The sequence below is a fragment of the Budorcas taxicolor genome, chromosome 1 (genome assembly GCF_023091745.1).
Source record: "Budorcas taxicolor isolate Tak-1 chromosome 1, Takin1.1, whole genome shotgun sequence".
Lineage (NCBI taxonomy): Eukaryota > Metazoa > Chordata > Mammalia > Artiodactyla > Bovidae > Budorcas > Budorcas taxicolor.
The window spans coordinates 144985016-145008271 of record NC_068910.1 but is presented as its reverse complement, the minus strand read 5'-3'; the positions used below and the strand labels follow the sequence as shown (position 1 = coordinate 145008271).

General features: G+C 39.7%; 1 protein-coding gene across 1 annotated transcript; it reads left to right on the top strand.

Moving 5' to 3' along the window:
• Positions 1 to 672: 672 nt before the first annotated feature.
• On the top strand, positions 673 to 23020 carry FETUB (fetuin B). The gene is made up of 7 exons (XM_052647574.1): positions 673 to 900; positions 1229 to 1339; positions 2842 to 2929; positions 5132 to 5301; positions 6015 to 6116; positions 21525 to 21614; positions 22646 to 23020. The coding sequence occupies exons 1-7, from the start codon at positions 673 to 675 to the stop codon at positions 23018 to 23020; spliced, it is 1164 nt and encodes a 387-aa protein (XP_052503534.1).
• The last annotated feature ends 236 nt before the right edge of the window (positions 23021 to 23256 follow it).

Sequence of the window (23256 nt, the reverse complement as noted above, 5' to 3'; positions counted from 1 at the left end):
AGTATCTCACTATGATTTTGATTTGTATTTCTCTAACAATTAGCAGTGTTGAGTATCTTTTCATGTGCTTCTTGGCCATGAAACAGAACCCTTTCTAGCCAGATTTAAAATGCTTTGGGAATCTCACCAGAGCTTCATGTATAGGAAGGGCTTAAAGGGCTTAAAGCCCTTTTTCTGATATAACAAGAATGGTGAACCGGGGTTGTGGAGTTTGAAGTCACGGAGCACCATTACCACTGATTCCGGGCTCCAAGCCTGAAATAAAGGTGAGTGTGGCCAGGACATTGACTGGAGGCAAGGTGTTAGGGGTAATGAGAGAGGAGGTGATAGTCTTCCTATTCCGACTCAGCTAGAGCCCTGAACAGAAATCAGAATTCAATACCGATCTCCCAGGAGCCTTGACCCAAGTGTTTGTATTGATTTCTTGGGTAACAGGTACACAGGAATGTGAGATTACTCTGGGGTCTAAGGTTATAGATAGTGGCAAATCCCATCCAAAGTACTGACTCAGCGAAATCTACATTTGGAATTTCAGAGATAAAATAGAACATTGTGCTTCATATCCGGATCACTGGTTTAGATTGCGATCACAAAGCTGCTCAAGTTGGCCTCAAGATCCTATAAACAGCCTCATTCCTGCAGCTCCGCACACTCACCCCTTCTTACCATAGGATGAGTGTGCTCCTACTCCTGGTGCTCTGCACCCTGGCCATGGGCTGCTGGGCTGCCTCTCCACCCCAGCCAGCCGCCAGGCCCTCGCCTCTCCTCTCCCTTGACTGCAACAGCTCCTATGTGCTGGATATCGCAAATGACATCCTGCAGGACATCAACAGGGACCGAAAGGATGGTTACGTGCTGAGCCTCAACCGAGTGAGCGATGCCCGTGAACACAGACAGGAGGTAAGTGGTGGTCCCCGGCGGGGCAGGTGTTTGCACAAGCTGGGGAGGCTGGCCAGGGCGTGGGAACCCAGAGACACCTGTTGGCTGGTGCTTTCCGAGTCAGAAACCTGCTGAGTACACGCTGCTCTCCCCTGCTAGGGTGCTACTGCCTCTTAGTAGTATTAGAAACAAGTGCTAATGGTATCCACTCTGAAACGTGTCCCATCATTTACAGGAACACTTCACAAACATCAGAGCCTTTGGCCTTGCCATAAAGCAGAGTTTCTTGGCTGGTCATTAGAGGTTTCTGCTTCATGTGGGTTGTGCATTTCTCTTCCCCCTTGCACAGGCTGGTCTGGGATCTCTGTTCTATTTCACACTGGATGTGTTAGAGACTGGCTGCCATGTGCTCAGCAGGACATCATGGAAGAACTGTGGGGTGAGGATCTTTCATGAATCGGTGAGTACTTTCCCCAGGAGCTTGAGGGGGGAAACTAGGTGTCCTCTGTCTACAGGATGAAGATTATTCAACATGTGCCATCTTTAAATGTCCCTCTTTATAATCTCTGGGGCAGGGTGCCTATGTGATTATTTCAATTTGATAGAAGAAAGAATTTAATCAGACAGGGTTTCTGATGCTCCCACTGGGGTCATGACCTCAGAATAGAAATGTTGCCCCCAAACTTTTTTCTGCCTCCAAAACCTTCCTGTAGGTTCTGAGCTAGGCTTAAGTTGAGGGGTAAAGATCTGAGGTATAGTGCTCTGGATGTATGTTTAAGGAAAACTGTAGAAGCAATGGCAGGGGAGCTTTGAAATTTGTTTTTCTCTTCTTTATTTTGTTTTCAAGAACACTTTATATGAGATTTGAGGCTGGGGAGAGGGAGGGCTGTGGTATGTGTGCTCTCAGAGGTGCTATGGAAGGATTTCATAGTATCACAGAACCTAAAGGGAGTCAGAATTGATCCTTTTAAAGATGGCCATTGAATAGGCTTGAAAAGAGCATCATCAGTTTTCATTTGGTTTTCATCTATCCTGAGATTATTTTCATTAATTTATATGAAACTTTATACGTGGTATAAGTGTGATATAAGTATCTAGAAGTGAACTGTTTGGCAAAGATGTCTTTTTCTAGTCATTTAACCAAACTTGTCAAACTGCACCTACCTGGTTTGGGAAAGCAAAACAGTCTATATACCCTGTTGTGAATTATGTTTGTTAGGCACCAGCTTAATAGACAAAATATATTTGTGCATCAATAGCTGCATTGGAGAAGGAAATGGCAACCCACTTCAGTGTTCTTGCCTGGAGATTCCCAGGGACGGGGAGCCTGGTGGGCTGCCATCTATGGGGCCACACAGAGTCGGACACGACTGAAGCAACTTAGCAGCAGCAGCAGCTGCTGCTGCTGCTATAACACATACACCAAAAAGGATATATCAGTTGCAAAATGACAGACCTTGGTTTCCCATTCATGTAAAGTTTAAAATAGAAATCCTTGATGAGGAAGGGGCTTTCCTCCAGGAGTGATTTGGAGACTGGATACTTCCATGCTGTGGCCCCCTAGACTCTGTAGCTTCACCTCGTAGCTTCAGTGGTCACCATGCTCATTGCATCAAGCAGTGGAAAGGGAAAGAGCATGGAGGGCAGATAGCGTGTGGGAGGGCTTTACAGGCTAGACCTAAAAGTGGGTATACATCCCTTCTGCTCACTTGGCTGTGGTTAGAGCTCATTTACACACAGTCACGTCTAAGCAGGAAGGAGGCTGGGAAGAAGTCAAGCTGTGTCTCAGGTGAAGGTTAAATTTTTTAATGATCAGCTGGCAGTTTACTCCACCCAAAAACTATGAAAATTGACCTTGAGTTTCTTGTTCCTTAAAAATGAAATGTCCAGTTTCATTTCAGGGGTATTTTTTAAAGTCTTAGTTCATTCCACTGTGTCATGAAGTGCATTTTTTGGTTCTAGGTTTATGGCCAATGCAAAGCAATATTTTACATTAATAAGGAAAAAAGAATTTTCTATTTACCTGCTTATAATTGTACTCTTCGCCCAGGTAAGAGATCACTTTCATTTTTTTCATTTTAATAACAGATGAAGAAAGAGCATTTAACTCTCCTATGCTGTAGTGTATAGGGTTTCTCCCATCCTCACTTCTTATTCATCCCAAAGCCAGGTTCTTTGTATACCCAGCATTTGCACTGCTCCTCTTCCCACAATTAATCTTTCTAAATAACCTGCAAAAGCTCTACATTGTGTCCTACATCAAATCCTAAATTTTCAGTCTGATGTAAATGGCACAATCTCCATGACTGGTCCCCAGGCTTCCTTTCTAGCTATCTGTGCCTTATTTCACTGACTGTACCGATTCTGCACTCCATTCAACCAGATGACTCACTGTTTTCTGAACACACGTCACATTCTCCAATCTCTGCATCCAGTTTGTGTTTCTCCCTCTGCTGAGGATACCCTCCACAGATAACCTCTGCCCTTGGAACTCCTAAGCATTCTTTAAAGATCATTGCCAAGGCTGCTTCTTCTACTGTGTTCTCTATTCAAGAAAACAAAACAGAACAGAAACAAACAAGAAATTGTGCTTTCCTGTTCTACATCCCTATACAACTTTACCCTAACCACTCATGGAGCACAGACCATGCACTGCCTGGAATGGGGTCCTCTGTCTTATATCTTGTAGAACATCTTATCCCTTCTCCCTCTCTGCTACAACTCTCCCCCAGTTCCTATCAAGTGGGTGTGTGTATTTGTGTGCGGGTTCAGTCGTGTCAGACTCAGTGACCCCATGGACTATAACTTGCCAGGATCCTCTGTCCATGGAATTTTCCAGGCAAGAATACTGGAGTGGGTTACTATTTCCTCCTCCCCCTATCAAGGGTAAGAAGTCTATAATATCGTTGAAAAAATGAACAAATACATACATTCATTCTGGGTCCTGAAAAGTAAGCATCCACAGCATGGGAAAATAGGATGGCTACTCATCAAACTATTAAGTGCATGTGACTCCCTTGAGGGATCTCATTCAAGCGCAGATTCTGATTCCTGTAGATCTGGGGTAGAGCCTGAGATTCTGCATTTCTAACAAGGTCTCGGTGATAACAATACCATTGGTTCCTTTGAAGGACAAGGCAACAGAGCTAAACCTTCCTGGTTGTGAAGATGAGACTCACCTAAAATAAATTCAAGGACAACAACTAGTAAAACAGATCAAGTCTGAAATGGAAGTCCTAGGTACCAGAGGTATGGGAGGTCAGGCAATGACATGTGCCTGGGAGTGACAAGCCGTGGATGTCACTCCCCAAAAATATACCCAAATACATCCAAATAAAACCACAGTTGACGAAAGCAATGTGTTTGCTTTGTTAGAACAACTGCTAGACAAGTTTCCTAGTGTGACTTTTACACTAGTTATGCCACCCCCAGCCCCTCCCAGTCACACATTCTAGCTGTATCGTTAGTGTGACTAACCTATTCAGTCATACAGTGATCGGATCAACTTCTGTTTTCCAGCTCACATACATTGTCTAGCCAAAGAGGGTGTGTTTCCACCTTCCATATGTCATTCACTCACTCATTCATCCAGCAGGCACTTACTAAGCACCGTCCATGTGTCAGACATTATTTTAGGTGCTGGTGACTAAAAGGTGAATAGAACATGTCAGTAAAGAAATCCCAACTCGTTCTCTTTATAGAGGCAGCGATGGTGGAAGACAGTGAGCTAACTGGGAAAATGTTTGTAAAATCAATACAAGTTGACCCTTGAACAACATGTGTTTGAACTATACATCAATTTTTTTTTTCATGAAATACATACTATAATACTACACTATACTTGGTTGATCGAATCTGTGGGTACAGAACCACAGATACAGAGGTCTCAAAACAAAGTTAAACTGGGATTTTTGACTATATGGAGGGTCAGAACCCCAACTGTCATGTTGTTCAAGGGTCAACTGTCCTATATTATGTGTTTTTAAACTAAATTTCTAGGGTAAAAAGATTTGTGTAAGGTGAAAAAAATATTGCTTTGTTTCTTTTTAAATCATGCAAGTAATACATGCTCCTTGTAGAACACTCTGCAGAAAGCTAAATTTCTAAATAATGCTTTCCCACTCCGTCCTTGACAGTGCTCACTGTTATTTTTTCTCCTTTTGATCTCTGTCTCTGTTGTGATCACGTGATTTACAGAATTATGCATCATTAAGGAGTTTAATTTTAAACTTGCTCTCTTCGGCATTTATAGTTTCTCGAAGTGCGATCATCATGATGTGCCCTGACTGCCCCAGCACCAGCCCCTATGATTTGTCAAACCCCAGGTACATGGAAACTGCTACTGAGTCTCTTGCAAAATACAACAGTGGGAGCCCCTCAAAGCAGTATTCTGTTGTCAAAATCACCAAGACTTTTAGTCAGGTGAGTCTGAAACATCAGCTACAACAGCGTGTCTCATAATTCTTGCCATGGTTATCAAGGCACTCCCTTCGATTAGATCCTAAGAGCCTTTTCCTCATTTCCTACCTTGGTAACCTTGATGCACATTCAATTGTGTCTAGTTTCTGAGTTGGTCTGTGGGATTTCCACTAGCATTGTGTGATTTGATTTCATTTCATTGCCCTGAAGGCAAGAAGGGTAATGGACTCATGGTCTCCATGGGGTATTCTACTTAGGTTCACTGTTTATTACCACAGTCCCACATCTGGTTGACCACAGACCACTTAGCAAGTCAACTTCTATTCTGTGTTTTAAATACAGGAGTGCATATTGAGTTTTATGGGTTAGAGGAAGTGTTCATTTGTATCTGGATTGTGTTGGTATCTATCATACGGAGAAAAGTTAACTTAAAAACAAATTTACATGGGGAAAAATAAGCTCACCCAAGGGAAGGTTTTTGAGCCCATTTAAATCCTTAAGAAGGGAAGAAAGGTATGGAAAAAGCTACGTTTTCTAAATAACAAAATCATAATACAAAGTTTGGTCATGGTGGGGATTACAGGGACAAAAAGCGACCTTTATTGACAGTGACTCTGGGGATGTGTGGTTTCTGTAAACCTAATGTTGTCAAAGCTGAGTTGTGGCACCACTTGGGAAGGTTTGATTTTCATTTCTCACCTCTTGTTTCATACTAGTGGGTGTTTGGCCCTGCCTACTTTGTGGAATATTTGATCAAAGAATCACCATGTATGAAGTCGCAGGGTAGCAGCTGTGCACTGGAGTTCCCTGACTCTGTGGTGAGTACTGCTGAATATTTTCATAACTCAAGATTTGTGCTCACAGATCATCTATGTGTATTTATAATGTGTAAAATTACACATGAAGTGTTGTAGTGCACAAGACACTTTCATTCACCTTAAGAAGCAACTGATTAGTTAAAGATGGCCCAGATGCAATAACATTTGATCATAAATGCAATTTTCATCAACAATGTGGTGCCTTGGCAAAAAATGATCACAGGAGGCTATAAAATATAGATAAATCTCTCAGTGATTGGTAGTGGCCTTACTTTTATCTGAACAAAACCAGTTACATTTGGAATACATCATGATGTTCCATTCCTTGGACCACTCTTTATTAAGAAGGATGAAATCAAACAGGACTTATTTCAAAGAAAGCAGCCAAGATGGCAAATGTACCACCTTGAAACCATCTGAGGCACACCTGGTAGGAATGTCAATTGGCACAGTGGATTATAGCACAATTAAGCAAAATGCAAGCTGTTTCCCCCCATTATTCACTTAGCTATAATACAAGTTTTATTAAGATATAATTCACATACCATATACCATAAAATTCACCCTTTTAAGGTGTACAATTCAGTGCTTTTTAGTCTATTCAAAGAGTTGAACCATCATCACTACTATCTAATTTTAGAATATTTTCATCAACCTTCAAAGAAATTCCACATCCATTAGCAGTCATTCCCCTTACATCACTCAGAGGATCTCAGTTCCCCAACCAAGGGTTGACCCAGGCTCATGGCAGTGAAAGCACTGAATCCTAACTCCTGGACTTCCAAGGAATTCCCTGTCTATAAGTTATTATGTATACATATGTTTTCATTTCTTTTGGGTATACACCTTGGAGTGGGATTGCTGGGTCATATGAGAATTCTAGGCTTCCCTGGGGGCTCAGACAGTAAAGAATCTGTCTGCAAATCAGGAGACCCCTGTTTGGTCCCTGGGTCTGGAAGATCCCCTGGAGAAGGGAATGGCTACCCACTCCAGTATTCTTGCCTGGAGAACTCCTTGGACAGAGGAGCCTGGTGGGCTAGAGTCCACAGGGTTTCAAAGGGTCAGACATGACTAAACAACTAATCACACACGCATGAGAATTCTATGTTTAACCTTTTGACTAACAGCAAACTTTTCCAAAGTGACTACACCAATTTAACAATCCCCATCAGCAATGTGTGAGGGTTCCAATTTCTCCATGTTTTTGTCAATGCCTATTATTATCTGGGCTTCCCAGGTGATGCTTGTGGTAAGGAACCCACCTGCCAATGCAGGAGATGTAACAGAAGTGGGTTTGATCCTTGGGTCAGGAAGATCCCCTGGAGGAGGGCATGGCAACCCACTCCATTATTCTTGTCTGGAGAATCCCATGGACAGAGGAGCCTGGCAGGCTACAGTCCATAGGGTTGCAAAGAGTCAGACATGACTAAAATGACTTAGCACTTATGCATGCATTACTATTATCTGTCTTTCTTATTACAGATATCTTACTGAGTATGAAGTAGTCTCTCATTTTGGTTATATTTGAATTTTCCTAATGGCTAATGATATTGAGTATCTTTTAATATGCTTTTGGGCCATTTGTATGTATTCTTTGGAGACACATCTATTCAAATCCTCTGTCATTTAAATATTGGATTATTTGTCTTTGTATCGTTGAATTGTAAGAATTCTTTACATATTCTGAATATGATTCCCTTATCAGATATATGACTTTCCAATGTTTTCTCCCATTATCTGACTTTTCTATTCATTTCTATTCTTGATGATGTTCTTTGAAGTACAAAAGTTTTTGATTTTAATGAAATCCTGTTTTTTTTTCTTTTGTTGAAGGTGCTTTCTGTATCATATCTAAGAATCCATTGTCTAATCTAAGATCACTAAGATTTACTCCTATGTAATCCTCTGAGAGTTTTATAGTTCTAGCTTTAAGTCTCTGATCCATTTTTGAGTTAATTTTTGTATATGGTATGAGTTAGGAGGTTCAAATTCATTCTTCTGCTTGTGAATATCTAGTTGTTCCAGCACTATTTGTTGAAAAGACTATTACTATTATTTCCCCCATTTAATTGTATTGACATGCATTCTAAAGACCTATTGACTATTAAGGTAAGGGCTTATTTTTATACCCTCTATTTTATTCCATTGATCTGCATATCTATTCTTGTACCAGTACCACACTATCTCCAATAGTGTAGTTTTGTAGTAAATTTTGAATGGGAAGTGTGAGTCCTCATATGTTGTTTTCTTATTCAATATTGCTTTGAGTATTCTGAATCCCTTGAGTTTTTATAATATGTCAACTTCAGAATCAGCTCATCAGTTTCTATCTTTAAAAAGCAGAAAATTTGATAGGGGTTTCACTGAATCTCTAGGCCAAATGTAGAAAGTACTATCCTCTTAAAAATACTAATTTTTCCAGTCCATGAATATGGGAAGTCTTTCCATCAGTTTAGGACTTACATAATTTCTTTAAACAATATTTTGTAGTCTTCAGTGTAAAAAACTTTCACTTTTTTTGTATAGCTAAGTATTTTATTGTCTTTGATGCTGATATAAGATATTTGACTTTTCCATTTTATTTTTGGATTATTCATAGCAAATATAATAGAAATATAGTTGGGTTTTACATTTTCACCTTATATCCTGTGACCTTGCTGAACTCGTTTATTATTTCTAACAGTTTTCTAGTAGAGTCCTTAGGATTTTCTGTATACAAGATCATGTCTTCTACAAAGAGATATAGTTTACTTCTTCCGTTCCAGTCTGAATGACTTTTAATTCTTACCTAACTTTCCTGACTAGAACTTCCAGTACAATGTTAAATAGAGGTGGGAAGAGCAAACAACCTTATCTTATTTCTGATTTTAGGAGGAAAGCATTCAGCATTTCATTATTGCATATGATGGTAACTGTAGGCTTTTTATAGTTGCTTTTTATCAAGTTGAGAAAGTTCCCTTCTAGTCCTAGGTTTGTTAGATGTTTTTATTGAAAAACAGTGCTAGAGTTTGCCAAATGTTTTTTCTGTGTTAGTGAGATAATCATTTGGTTTTTTTCTCCATTAATCTATTAGTATTGTATATACCAATGATTTTTGTATGTTAAAACAACCTTGTGCTTTGGGAATAAGTCACAGTTGATCATGATGTTTAATCCCTCTATATGTTTCTGAATTCAGTTTGCCAGTTTTTAAAGATTTTAAATCTATATTTATAAGAGACATTGGCCTGTAGTTATTCTGTGTTGTCTCTGCCTGATCTTCATATAAGTGTAACATTGGCTTCATAAAATGAGTTGGGAAATTTTCCCTCTTCTGTTTTATTTTGGAAGAATTTGTGAAAGATTGGTGCTCATTCTTCTTTACATATTTGGTAGAATTCACCCATGAAACCATCTGGGCCTGGGCTTTTCTCTGTGGGAAGTTTATTTGACTAATAATTCAATTTCTCTACTTGCGATAAATCTATTCAGATTTTATATTTCTTCTTGAGCAAGTTTTGATAGTTCATATCTTCCTAGGAATTTATCCATTTCATCTAGCTTATCTAATTAGACAGCATACAATTGTTTATAGTACTTCATTTTTCTTTCTAAAATATTAAAGGTATTGTACCCTATTTAATTTCAATTTCAGTAGTTTGAGTCTTTTTTTTTTTGTCTATCTAAAACTTTGTCAATTTTATTAATTTTTCCCACCAAAAAATCAATTTTAAGTCTCAATTATTTTTTTGTTTTACTTTTTTAGATTCTAGTTTATATGTTTCCTCTCTATCTTTATTATAACCTTCTTTTTGCTAGCTTTGGGCTTAGTTTACTCTTCTTTTTTCTGGCTTTTTAAAGTAGAAACTTACGTTATTGATTTACAATCTTTTTTCTCTTTTAACAAAAGCATTTGCATCTATAAATTATCTTCTAAGCAATGATTGAATTGATTCTCACAAGTTATTCATGTTATTTTTGTTCCCATCCATCTCAAAATATTTTCTCATTTTCCTTGTGATTCTTCTTTAACCGAATGGTTACTTAGGAGAGTTATTTAACTTCCTCATATTTGTGAAAGTTCCAGTTTCCTTCTTTTATTCATGTCTAATTTCATCCTATTGTGGTTGGAGAAAGTACTCTGTGTGATCTCAGTTCTTTTAAATTCACTGAAACTTGTTTTATCGTTTAACCTAAGGTATATCTTAGAGAAATTTCTATGTACACTTGAGAAGAATGTATTCTGCTATTGTTGGGTAAAACATTCTGTAGTTGTCTGTTAGGTTTAGTTTGTTTATAGTGTTATTCAAGACTTCTGTTTCTTTGTTGATGTTCTGCATACTTGTTTTATTCATTACTGAAAGTGAGGTTTCCAACTATTATTGTTGAATTACCTATGGCTTCCTTGAATTCTGTCAGGCTTTGCTTATGTACTTTGGGGATCTGTTGTGAAGAGCACAGATATTTATAGTTGTGTCTTTCTGATAAATTCAGCCTTTTATCATTATAAAATGTTTTTCTTTGTCTCTAGTAACAATTTTTGTCTTAAAATCAATTTTGTCTGATATTTGTACAGTCATTCCCAACTCTTTTTGATTACTGCTTGCATTGTAAAACTTTGTCCATCTTTTAACTTTCAACCTGTTTGTGTCTTTGAATCTGAACTATGTCTCTCAAAAACCTTTTATAGGGACATCTTTGGTGGCCCAGTGGCTAAGACTCTGTGCTCTCAATGCAGAGGGTTGTGGTTTGACTCCTGGTCAGGGAACTAGATCTCACATGCTGCAACCAAGACCCTATGAAGCCAAATAAATAAATTTTTTAAAGACTTTTATAACCAGTCAATTGAATATTAAAAAATAATTGGGAAAACATCTTTATCATCTTCTTTGGAATCTCCCTGTCTCACTTTTTGATACCATCTTGAGCAGATCACATAGTTTTCTAGTTTCTAGTTCTTATCACTAGTTTCAGTATTAAGAATGATTTCACTTAGATTATTAAGATTCACTTTCAGTTATTAAAAAATTCCTTTTAGTCAATTCTAAGTCAAAACTTCTATCTCATATCCAATTCAAAGCGTTTTCCTCTCTGAGGCTCAAGCCTGACCTAGAGCTTAGGACCTGCTGTGAAGAAGGAGTCAAGGCCTGTCCTTTTGTTCTTTTTACCCCTCCTGCAATTTAATTGTGGCTCTTCTGAGTTTCAAGAAGAATAAGAGAGGATTAGAGAAAAGAGTCTAAAGTCTTTTCACATTCAGTTTAGTTTAGTTCAGTTGGTCAATTGTGTCCGACTCTTTGTGACCCCATGAACCTCAGCGTGCCAGGCCTCCCTGTCCATTACCAACTCATGGAGTTCACCCAAACTCATGTCCATCGAGTTGGTGATACCATCCAACCATCTCATCCTCTGCCCTCCCCTTCTCCTCCTGCTGTCTATTTTTCTCAGCATCAGGGTCTTTTCAAATGAGTCAGCTCTTCGCATCAGGTGGCCAAAGTATTGGAGTTTCAGCCTCAGCATCAGTCCTTCCAATGAACACAGAGGACTGATTTCATTTAGGATGGACTGGTTAGATCTCCTTGTAGTCCAAGGGACTCTCTGGAGTCTTCTCCAACACCACAGTTCAAAAGCATCAATTCTTTGGCACTCAGCTTTCCTTATAGTCCAACTCTCACATCCATACATGACTACTGGAAAAACCATAGCTTTGACTAGACAGACCTTTGTTGGCAAAGTAATGTCTCTGCTTTTGAATATGCTATCTAGGTTGGTCCTAACTTTCCTTCCAAGGAGTAAGCATCTTTTAATTTCATGGCTGCAGTCACCATCTGCAGTGATTTTGGAGCCCCAAAAAATAAAGTCAGCCACTGTTTCCACTGTTTCTCCATCTATTTGGGACCAGATGCCATGATCTTAGTTTTCTGAATGTTGAGCTTTAAGCCAGCTTTTTCACTCTCCTCTTTTACTTCTATCAAGAGGCTTTTTAGTTCCTCTTCACTTTCTGCCATAAGGGTGGTATCATCTGCATATCTGAGGTTATTGATATTTCTCCTGGCAATCTTAATTCCAGCTTGTGCTTCTTCCAACCCAGCATTTCTCATGATGTACTCTGCATAGAAGTTAAATAAGCAGGGCAACAATATACAGCCTTGACGTACTCCTTTTCCTATTTGGAACCAGTCTGTTGTTCCATGTCCAGTTCTAACTGTTGTTTCCTGACCTACATATAGGTTTCTCAAGAGGCAGGTTAGGTGGTCTGGTATTCCCATCTCTTTCAGAATTTTCCATAGTTTATTGTGATCCACACAGTCAAAGGCTTTGGCATAGTCAATCAAGCAGAAACAGATGTTTTTCTGGAACTCTCTTGCTTTTCCCATGATCCAGCGGATGTTGGCAATTTGATCTCTGGTTCCTCTTTTCTCATTACTGGACCTGTAGTTGTAGTTTTCTCTTGATTTACATTGGCCCTCTGTTTTTTTTTTGTTGTTGTTGTATTTTATTTTATTTTATTATTTTTTTTTTACTTTTTTTTTTAATTTTAAAATCTTTAATTCTTACATGTGTTCCCAAACATGAACCCCCCTCCCACCTCCCTCCCCATAACATCTCTGTGGGTCATCCCCATGCACCAGCCCCAAGCATGCTGTATCCTGTGTCAGACATAGACTGGCGATTCAATTCTTACATGATAGTATACATGATAGAATGCCATTCTCCCAAATCATCCCACCCTCTCCCTCTCCCTCTGAGTCCAAAAGTCCGTTATACACATCTGTCTTTTTTGCTGTCTTGCATACAGGGTTGTCATTGCCATCTTTCTAAATTCCATATATATGTGTTAGTATACTGTATTGGTGTTTTTCTTTCTGGCTTACTTCACTCTGTATAATCGGCTCCAGTTTCATCCATCTCATCAGAACTGAATCAAATGAATTCTTTTTAATGGCTGAGTAATACTCCATTGTGTATATGTACCACAGCTTTCTTATCCATTCATCTGCTGATGGACATCTAGGTTGTTTCCATGTCCTGGCTATTATAAACAGTGCTGCGATGAACATTGGGGTACACATGTCTCTTTCAATTCTGGTTTCCTCTGTGTGTATGCCCAGCAGTGGGATTGCTGGGTCATAAGGTAGTTCTATTTGCAGTTTTTTAAGGAATCTCCACACTGTTCTCCATAGTGGCTGTACTAGTTTGCATTCCCACCAACAGTGTAGGAGGGTTCCCTTTTCTCCACACCCTCGCCAGCATTTATTGCTTGCAGATTTTTGGATCACAGCCATTCTGACTGGTGTGAAATGGTACCTCATTGTGGTTTTGATTTGCATTTCTCTGATAATGAGCGATGTTGAGCATCTTTTCATGTGTTTGTTAGCCATCCGTATGTCTTCTTTGGAGAAATGTCTATTTAGTTCTTTGGCCCATTTTTTGATTGGGTCGTTTATTTTTCTGGAATTGAGCTGCATAAGTTGCTTGTATATTTTTGAGATTAGTTGTTTGTCAGTTGCTTCATTTGCTATTATTTTCTCCCATTCAGAAGGCTGTCTTTTCACCTTGCTTATAGTTTCCTTTGTTGTGCAGAAGCTTTTAATTTTAATTAGATCCCATTTGTTTATTTTTGCTTTTATTTCCAGAATTCTGGGAGGTGGATCATAGAGGATCCTGCTGTGATTTATGTCTGAGAGTGTTTTGCCTATGTTCTCCTCTAGGAGTTTTATAGTTTCTGGTCTTACATTTAGATCTTTAATCCATTTTGAGTTTATTTTTGTGTGCAGTGTTAGAAAGTGATCTAGTTTCATTCTTTTACAAGTGGTTGACCAGTTTTCCCAGCACCACTTGTTAAAGAGATTGTCTTTACTCCATTGTATATTCTTGCCTCCTTTGTCAAAGATAAGGTGTCCATAGGTGTGTGGATTTATCTCTGGGCTTTCTATTTTGTTCCATTGATCTATATTTCTGTCTTTGTGCCAGTACCATACTGTTTTGATGACTGTGGCTTTGTAGTAGAGCCTGAAGTCAGGCAAGTTGATTCCTCCAGTTCCACTCTTCTTTCCCAAGATTGCTTTGGCTATTCGAGGTTTTTTGTATTTCCATACAAATCTTGAAATTATTTGTTCTAGTTCTGTGAAAAATATGGCTGGTAGCTTGATAGGGATTGCATTGAATTTGTAAATTGCTTTGGGTAGTATACTCATTTTCACTATATTGATTCTTCCGATCCATGAACATGGTATATTTCTCCATCTATTAGTGTCCTCTTTGATTTCTTCCATCAGTGTTTTATAGTTTTCTATATATAGGTCTTTAGTTTCTTTGGGTAGATATATTCCTAAGTATTTTATTCTTTTCATTGCAATGGTGAATGGAATTGTTTCCTTAATTTCTTTTTCTACTTTCTCATTATTAGTGTATAGGAATGCAAGGGATTTCTGTGTGTTGATTTTATATCCTGCAACTTTACTATATTCATTGATTAGCTCTAGTAATTTTCTGGTGGAGTCTTTAGGGTTTTCCATGTAGAGGATCATGTCATCTGCAAACAGTGAAAGTTTTACTTCTTCTTTTCCAATTTGGATTCCTTTTATTTCTTTTTCTTCTCTGATTGCTGTGGCCAAAACTTCCAGAACTATGTTGAATAGTAGCGGTGAAAGTGGACACCCTTGTCTTGTTCCTGACTTTAGGGGAAATGCTTTCAATTTTTCACCATTGAGGATAATGTTTGCTGTGGGTTTGTCATATATAGCTTTTATTATGTTGAGGTATGTTCCTTCTATTCCTGCTTTCTGGAGAGTTTTTATCATAAATGGATGTTGAATTTTGTCAAAGGCCTTCTCTGCATCTATTGAGATAATCATATGGTTTTTATTTTTCAATTTGTTAATGTGGTGAATTACATTGATTGATTTGCGGATATTGAAGAATCCTTGCATCCCTGGGATAAAGCCCACTTGGTCATGGTGTATGATCTTTTTAATGTGTTGTTGGATTCTGATTGCTAGAATTTTGTTGAGGATTTTTGCATCTATGTTCATCAGTGATATTGGCCTGTAGTTTTCTTTTTTTGTGACATCTTTGTCAGGTTTTGGTATTAGGGTGATGGTGGCCTCATAGAATGAGTTTGGAAGTTTACCTTCCTCTGCAATTTTCTGGAAGAGTTTGAGTAGGATAGGTGTTAGCTCTTCTGGAAATTTTTGGTAGAATTCAGCTGTGAAGCCGTCAGGACCTGGGCTTTTGTTTGCTGGAAGGTTTCTGATTACAGTTTCAATTTCCGTGCTTGTGATGGGTCTGTTAAGATTTTCTATTTCTTCCTGGTTCAGTTTTGGAAAATTGTACTTTTCTAAGAATATGTCCATTTCTTCCACGTTGTCCATTTTATTGGCATATAACTGCTGATAGTAGTCTCTTATGATCCTTTGTATTTCTGTGTTGTCTGTTGTGATCTCTCCATTTTCATTTCTAATTTTATTGATTTGATTTTTCTCTCTTTGCTTCTTGATGAGTCTGGCTAGTGGTTTGTCAATTTTATTTATCCTTTCAAAGAACCAGCTTTTGGCTTTGTTGATTTTTGCTATGGTCTCTTTTGTTTCTTTAGCATTTATTTCTGCCCTAATTTTTAAGATTTCTTTCCTTCTACTAACTCTGGGGTTCTCCAATTCTCCCTTTTCTAGTTGCTTTAGTTGTAGAGTTAGGTTATTTATTTGACTTTTTTCTTGTTTCTTGAGGTATGCCTGTATTGCTATGAACTTTCCTCTTAGCACTGCTTTTATAGTGTCCCACAGGTTTTGGGTTGTTGTGTTTTCATTTTCATTAGTTTCTATGCATATTTTGATTTCTTTTTTGATTTCTTCTGTGATTTGTTGGTTATTCAGAAGTGTGTTGCTCAACCTCCATATGTTGGAATTTTTAGTAGTTTTTCTCCTGTAATTGAGATCTAATCTTAATGCATTATGGTCAGAAAAGATGCTTGGAATGATTTCGATTTTTTTGAATTTATCAAGTTTAGATTTATGGCCCAGGATGTGATCTATCCTGGAGAAGGTTCCATGAGCACTTGAAAAAAAGGTGAAATTCATTGTTTTGGGGTGAAATGTCCTATAGATATCAATTAGGCCTAATTGATCTAATGTATCATTTAAAGTTTGCGTTTCTTTGTTAATTTTCTGTTTAGTTGCTCTGTCCATAGGTGTGAGTGGGGTATTAAAGTCTCCCACTATTATTGTGTTATTGTTGATTTCCCCTTTCATACTTGTTAGTATTTGTCTTACATATTGCGGTGCTCCTATATTGGGTGCATATATATTTATAATTGTTATGTCTTCTTCTTGGATTGATCCTTTGATCATTATGTAGTGGCCTTCTTTGTCTCTTTTCACAGTCTTTGTTTTAAAGTCTATTTTATCAGATATGAGTATTGCCACTCCTGCTTTCTTTTGGTCTCTATTTGCATGGTATATCTTTTTCCAGCCCTTCACTTTCAGTCTGTATGTGTCTCTTGTTTTGAGGTGGGTCTCTTGTAAGCAGCATATAGAGGGGTCTTGTTTTTGTATCCATTCGGCCAGTCTTTGTCTTTTGGTTGGGGCATTCAACCCATTTACGTTTAAGGTAATTATTGATAAGTATGATCCAGTTACCATTTACTTTATTGTTTTGGGTTCGGGTTTATACACCCTTTTCATGTTTCCTGTCTAGAGAATATCCTTTAGGATTTGTTGGAGAGCTGGCTTGGTGGTGCTGAATTCTCTCAGCTTTTGCTTGTCTGTAAAGCTTTTGATTTCTCCTTCGTATTTGAATGAGATCCTTGCTGGGTACAGTAATCTGGGCTGTAGGTTATTGTCTTTCATCACTTTAAGTATGTCTTGCCATTCCCTCCTGGCCTGAAGAGTTTCTATTGAAAGATCAGCTGTTATCCTTATGGGAATCCCCTTGTGTGTTATTTGTTGTTTTTCCCTTGCTGCTTTTAATATTTGTTCTTTGTGTTTGATCTTTGTTAATTTAATTAATATGTGTCTTGGGGTGTTTCGCCTTGGGTTTATCCTATTAGGAACTCTCTGTGTTTCTTGGACTTGGGTGATTATTTCCTTCCCCATTTTAGGGAAGTTTTCAACTAATATCTCCTCAAGGATTTTCTCATGATCTTTCTTTCTGTCTTCTTCTTCTGGGACTCCTATAATTCGAATGTTGGAGCGTTTCATATTGTCCTGGAGGTCTCTGAGATTGTCCTCGTTTCTTTTAATTCGTTTTTCTTGTTTCCTCTCTGATTCATTTATTTCTACCATTCTATCTTCTATTTCACTAATCCTATCTTCTGCCTCCGTTATTCTACTATTTGTTGCCTCCAGAGTGTTTCTGATCTCATTTATTGCATTATTCATTATATTTTGACTCTTTTTTATTTCTTCTAGGTCCTTGTTAAACCTTTCTTGCATCTTCTCAATCCTTGTCTCTAGGCTATTAATCTGTGATTCCATTTTGATTTCAAGATTTTGGATCATTTTCACTATCAATGTTTGGAATTCCTTCTCAGGTAGATTCCCTACTTCTTCCTCTTTTGTTTGGTTTGGTGGGCAACTCTCCTGTTCCTTTACCTGCTGAGTATTCCTCTGTCTCTTCATCTTGGTTATATTGCTGCGTTTGGGGTGGTCTTTTTATATTCTGGTAATTTGTGGAGTTCTCTTTATTATGGAGCTTCCTCACTGTGGGTGGGGTTCTATCAGTGGCTTGTCTAGGTTTCCTGGTTAGGGAGGCTTGTGTTGGAGTTCTGGTGGGTGGAGCTGGGTTTCTTCTCTCTGGAGTGCAGTGGAGTGACCAGTAATGGGTTATGAGACGTCAAAAGTTTTGGAATAATTTTGAGCTGCCTGTATATTAAAGCTCAGGGGAGTGTTCCTGTGTTGCTGGAGAATTTGAGTGGTATGTCTTGTTTTGGAACTTGTTGGCCCTTGGGTGGAGCTTGGTTTCAGTGTAGGTATGAAGGCATTTGATGAGCTCCTATTGCTTAATGTTCCCTGAATTCAAGAGTTCTCTAATGTTTTCAGGCTTTGCATTTAAGCCTCCTGCTTCTGGTCTTCAGTTTTATTTTTACAGTAGCCTCTAGACTTCTCCATCTATACAGCACCGATGATAAAACATCTAGGTTAAAGATGAAAAGTTTCTCCACATTGAGGGACACTCAGAGAGGTTCACTGAGTTACAAGGAGAAGAGAAGATGGAGGGGGTAGTTAGAGGTAACTGGAATGAGATGCGGTGAGATCAAAAGAGGAGAGAGCAAGCTAGCCAGTAGTCACTTCCTTATGTGCGCTCTATAGACTGGACCGCTCAGAGGTATTTACGGAGTTATACGGGGAAGAGGAGAGGGAGGAAGTAGACAGAGGTGACCAGGAGGATAAGAGAGAGGAATGAGAAGGAGAGAGACAAATCCTGCCAATAACCAGTTCCTTAGGTGTTCTCCACCATCTGGAACACACAGAGATTCACAGAGTTGGATAGAGAAGAGATGGGGGAGAAAAGAGACAGAGGCCACCTGGTGGAGAAAAAGGAGAGTCCAAAGGAGAAGAGAGTGGTCAAGCCAGTAATCTCGCTCTCAGGTAAACTTGGGTAGTGAAGTTTGGGTTTTTAAATGTACAAAATTGACAACAAAAACCTAAGAGCAAAGATTAAAAATCTAGAGTAGAGGTTGGATTTTCAAAAATACAATATTAAAGAAAAGAAGCAGAAGGAAAAAGGAGGAAAGAAAGAAAGAAAAAACAAGAATTATTAAAACAAACAAACAAACAAACAAAAAACAAACAAAAACAAAAAAACCCAAAAAACCACCAACAACCATCCAAAGGCTATATATGGTGTTTGCCTTAAAAAAAAAAAAAAAAGTCTTTTTTTTAAAAAATAGTAATAATAGGTTATAGTAATAAAAATTAGAGGAGAAATAGAAGACTTAACAATTTAAAAAAAGTTAGAAAAAAAAGAAAAAAAAAAGGAATGATTTTAAAAATAGTAAAAATATATCTGGCCCTTCTCTGATGTTTTGGGCCATGTGGGATCACTTCCAAGGTGGTTCCCTCTGTTTAACTTCTTCCGTTTGCTGGTTTTTTAGGCTCACTAGTTCAGTCGCGCTGTGGGGAGGGGGGATGCTGCAAACAAATAGCACTGTCATGTGCACACAGTGTCTCAGCCCCACTTGACCTGTCCCTTCTCGCGGCGCACAAACCGCTCCGGCTCTACGATGCTCAGCCGGGAACCGTCTGGGGCCGGCCCTAGGCTGCGTGCACTTCCCCGGTCCAAGCCGCTCAGGTTCGGCGCTCAGGCCGCCCTCAGAGGCACAGATTTGGTTGGGACTGTGTTTTGTGCCCTTACCGGGTCCGAGTAGCTCAGGAGTTTGGCGAGCGCGATCGCCGCGGCGTGTCACCTTTTCTGCCGCTGCTGCTCAGCTTTCTGGGTGGACCGCTGGCGTCCCCCGTGAGGCAGATTGTGAGTGTCCAGCACCCCCAGAAGTCTTAGCAAAGAGGCCTGCTTGCAGTTAGGTAAGTAAAGTCTCTCCGGGTCTGCAATTGCCCCTTTCCAGTCCTTAAGGCTCTGGCTGCCTGTCCCCGGCGGGGGATGGTCTGCAGCCGGCTTTTTCCGTTCCGTCCTTTGTTCTGTGCTCGGTCCTGGCGGTGTCTTATGTTCGAGCTTTTCGCGTGGTAGCTATCCCACAGTCTGGTTTGCTAGCGCAAGTTAGATCGTTCTGGTTGCGCGTGGGGCGTTCCTGCCCGATTCTTACAAAGCACTGCAGCCCGCGCCTCCCGCGCGTCCCTGCCCTGCCCCCACTTCCCAGTGGCGGATGCAGGCGTCTGTGCTGCTTTTCCGCTGGGGGAGTTACTGTTGGGCTTGTAATCTCTTGGTTTTAATTATTTCTTTATTTTTCCTTCCTGTTATGTTGCCCTCTGTGTTTCCAAGACTCGCCACAGACTCGGCAGGGAGAGTGTTTCCTGGTGTTTGGAAACCTCTCTTCTTAAAATTCCCTTCCCGGGACGGAGCTCCCTCCCCACCTCCTTTGTCTCCTTTTTCATCATTTATATTTTTTCCTACCTGTTTTTGAAGACAATGGACTGCTTTTCTGGTTGCCTGATGTCCTCTGCCAGCCTACAGAAGTTGTTTTGTGGAGTTTGCTCAGCGTTGAAATGTTCTTTTGAGGAATTTGTGAGGGAGAACGTGGTCTTCCCGTCCTATTCCTCCGCCATCTTTATGCTCTCCTCTGGCCCTCTGTTTACACTTGAAAAAGTACATGCTCTATGAGTCTAAAATTTATCTTCTAAGAATTTACCCTAAGGATATGTGAAAATGTTTAAACACAACAATTTAGATTTAATCCACTGTCTTACAAAAGAGAACTTGTTAAATAACACAGAGGAATATTAGGTAGCCATTATAAAGAAAATCATGAAAAACTATGCAGTATCATAAAAAGGATTTCATTATACATATTGTTAAATGACAAAAGAGAGTTATAAAATATTACGTACAGTATAATTCTATTTTTCTAGAAGAAAAAGTGTGTATTCATTGGGAAAAATGTAAGAAAAGAAATTAAATCACTGTAGGAAATGGATATCTTTCATGCATCTTTTCATTTTCTTCTTGTTTATCCTATTCTAAATAACTATTACATTTATAATAAGAAACTAAACATTTTATTTTTAAATAAAGTTTAAGGAGCTGAGAGTAGTCTTGTCTGAGAAGCAAAAACTCAGGGGAAACCTACATAAAGGGCTGCTACATGAGGGATGAAAGCAAGTTTTCTAGCTGATGCAAGGATAGAAGTATGGCCGAGAAAGAGATCCGGATTTCTGTGTCTGTCCTATAGACATAGGTTTCTGCTCAATACAAAGAATTTTCCAATAGAGTTCGTTCCTGAAGAAATCCTGAGTTTCTCTCGTTGGAGGCAATTTAGCCTAGTTTGGGTGATTGATTGGTAGGGATGATCTAAAGAGTTGGCTTGTGCTCAGTCCTCAGCTGTGTTTGACTCTTTGTGACCCATGGATTGTAGCCTGCCAGGCTCCTCTGTCCACAGATTATCCCAGCAAGGGTATTGAAGTGGGTTGCCATTTCTTCCTCCAAAAGAATTGGCTCAGAGCCTTGTGGCTAAGTCTGTAAAGAATCTGCCTGCAATGAAGGAGACAGAGATTCAACCCTGGTCCAGAAAGATCAAGTGGAGAAGGAAACGGCAAATGACTTCAGTATTCTTGCCTGGAAAATCCCATGGACCAAGGATCCTGACAGGCTACAGTCCATGGAGTCACAAAAGTTGGACATGACTTAGTGACTACACCACCACCACCACCACCTATTACATGGCAGCATAAAAGTGTTGATTGGCTGTGTGTCTAAGCAAAAATGAAGTTGATTCCACTTATGATCATATGTGCACATATAATACTGTATTTTCTTTTTCTTTAGCCTGTTGGTATTTGCCATGGTTCTCTGAGTGAATCACAAGGAAACCCGGGCAAGACGATCTCCGTAACTTGCTCCTTCTTTAATTCACAGGTATTTTTTAGTCAAGTTGTTTGTCTTTCTGTGAATAAAAGAGCAGATGATCTATATTTAATTGCCTCTACCCTACATTCTCCTTTTATTTTTCTAAAATCCATGATCACCACTTTATTCAGGATGCCCTAAGGCCACATCCACAAGGTAGCTGACTGAAGATCTACTACACTTTCTTTTAGTTACAGCATGTTCCCTACAGCATAAGTAAGACTCATTTAGCTTGAATGGCTCAGCCCTCTGTGACATTAAATTCAGTGTCCCAAAGAGTCTTATCCTGAACCATAGGTAGAAGTTGTTTCCAGGGAGATACTGAATCCCTTTTTGCAAGTATTTGTTAAGCACTTACCATGAGGCAGCCTGGTATATATGAGAGGTGGCTAAGACAGGCCACCTGGGTTCCAATCCTATTCTGCCTCCTACAAGCTATGTCGACATGGAAAAGTTCCTACCTCACTGAGTCCTGGATGCCTCCTCTGTAGAATGGGATTGCAACACCTAGCTTCTTCAGATCCCCATGAGACATAGGTCAGAGGATCTGATTGAAGGGGACTGCTCTCGGCCTGGCACAGAATAAAGCAATCATTAAAGGTGGCTTCCGCCACCACTACTAGGAGTGGGGAGGCAGCTTACTAGGGACTTTGAACAAGCCATGTTATCTCTCTGAATCATTGTTCAGCTCCAAAATTTGTAAAACTTACAGTCTAGTTTCCAAAGGCTTTGGCTTCCCCTAGTCCTTACCTGTTCTGATTTTTAACCCTTTATTTATTTAACATTTTTTGGGGCCACATGGCTTGTAGAATCTTAGTTCCCCAACCAGAAGTTGAACCTTGGCCCATGGCAAGTGAAAGCCCAGAGTCTTAACCACTAGATGTCAGGGAATTCCCTTTATCCCTTTTATCAGAGGCCCATCTAGCTAATCTCCTTTTGAAAATTCCATCAGAAAGGTACCAAACAGCATAATCTAGTACCAGGCATAGCAGGGACTTTCCTGGAGGACATTCCCTTATTTGAAAGCATTCTCTTTTCAGGCTCCCACCTCTAGAGGTGAAAACGCTGCTGTAAACCAGAGACCTGCAAACCCCTCCAAGGCAGAAGAGCCCCAACAGCAAAACACAGCTTCCACCAACTCACCCGCCAAAGCTGTGCCCAAAGGGTCTGTCCAGTACCTTCCTGACTGGGATAAGAAAAGTGAAGGTTCCCAGGAAAAGGACCCTGTTGAGACCTTCCCTGTGCAGCTGGATCTAACCACCAATCCCCAAGGAGAACCCCTGGATGTCTCCTTCCTCTTCCTGGAGCCCATGGAGGTGAAGCTGGTTGTCCTGCCCTTCCCCTCAAAAGAAAAGCGCTCTGCTGAGTGTCCAGGACCAGCTCAGAAGGACAACCCTCTTATTCTCCCACCATGAGAACCATATAGAGGATTCCTGGGGAAGTACTGTCCTGCAGGAGATGTGAGGTGGTGGGGAAAAGGGGACAGAAAAACAGTTCGAACAGAGCAGGCTAATAAAGTAAGTTTTTGGGACTCCTCTTGGTCTCATGTTGGCCAGAAATGGAAATAAAGCTCAACTGTTCACTTTGCACACTGGGCTACCCCCTTCCTAAACCATCCAAGGCCTCATGCCATGCATAGATGCTTCTACTC

Bases quoted from the DNA above. Each gene is read 5' to 3' on its own strand.
- FETUB (XM_052647574.1), top strand. From the start codon at position 673: ATGAGTGTGCTCCTACTCCTGGTGCTCTGCACCCTGGCCATGGGCTGC. The intron at 901-1,228 runs GTAAGTGGTGGT...CCCCTTGCACAG, and splicing joins CCCGTGAACACAGACAGGAG to GCTGGTCTGGGATCTCTGTT. The intron at 5,302-6,014 runs GTGAGTCTGAAA...GTTTCATACTAG, and splicing joins TCACCAAGACTTTTAGTCAG to TGGGTGTTTGGCCCTGCCTA.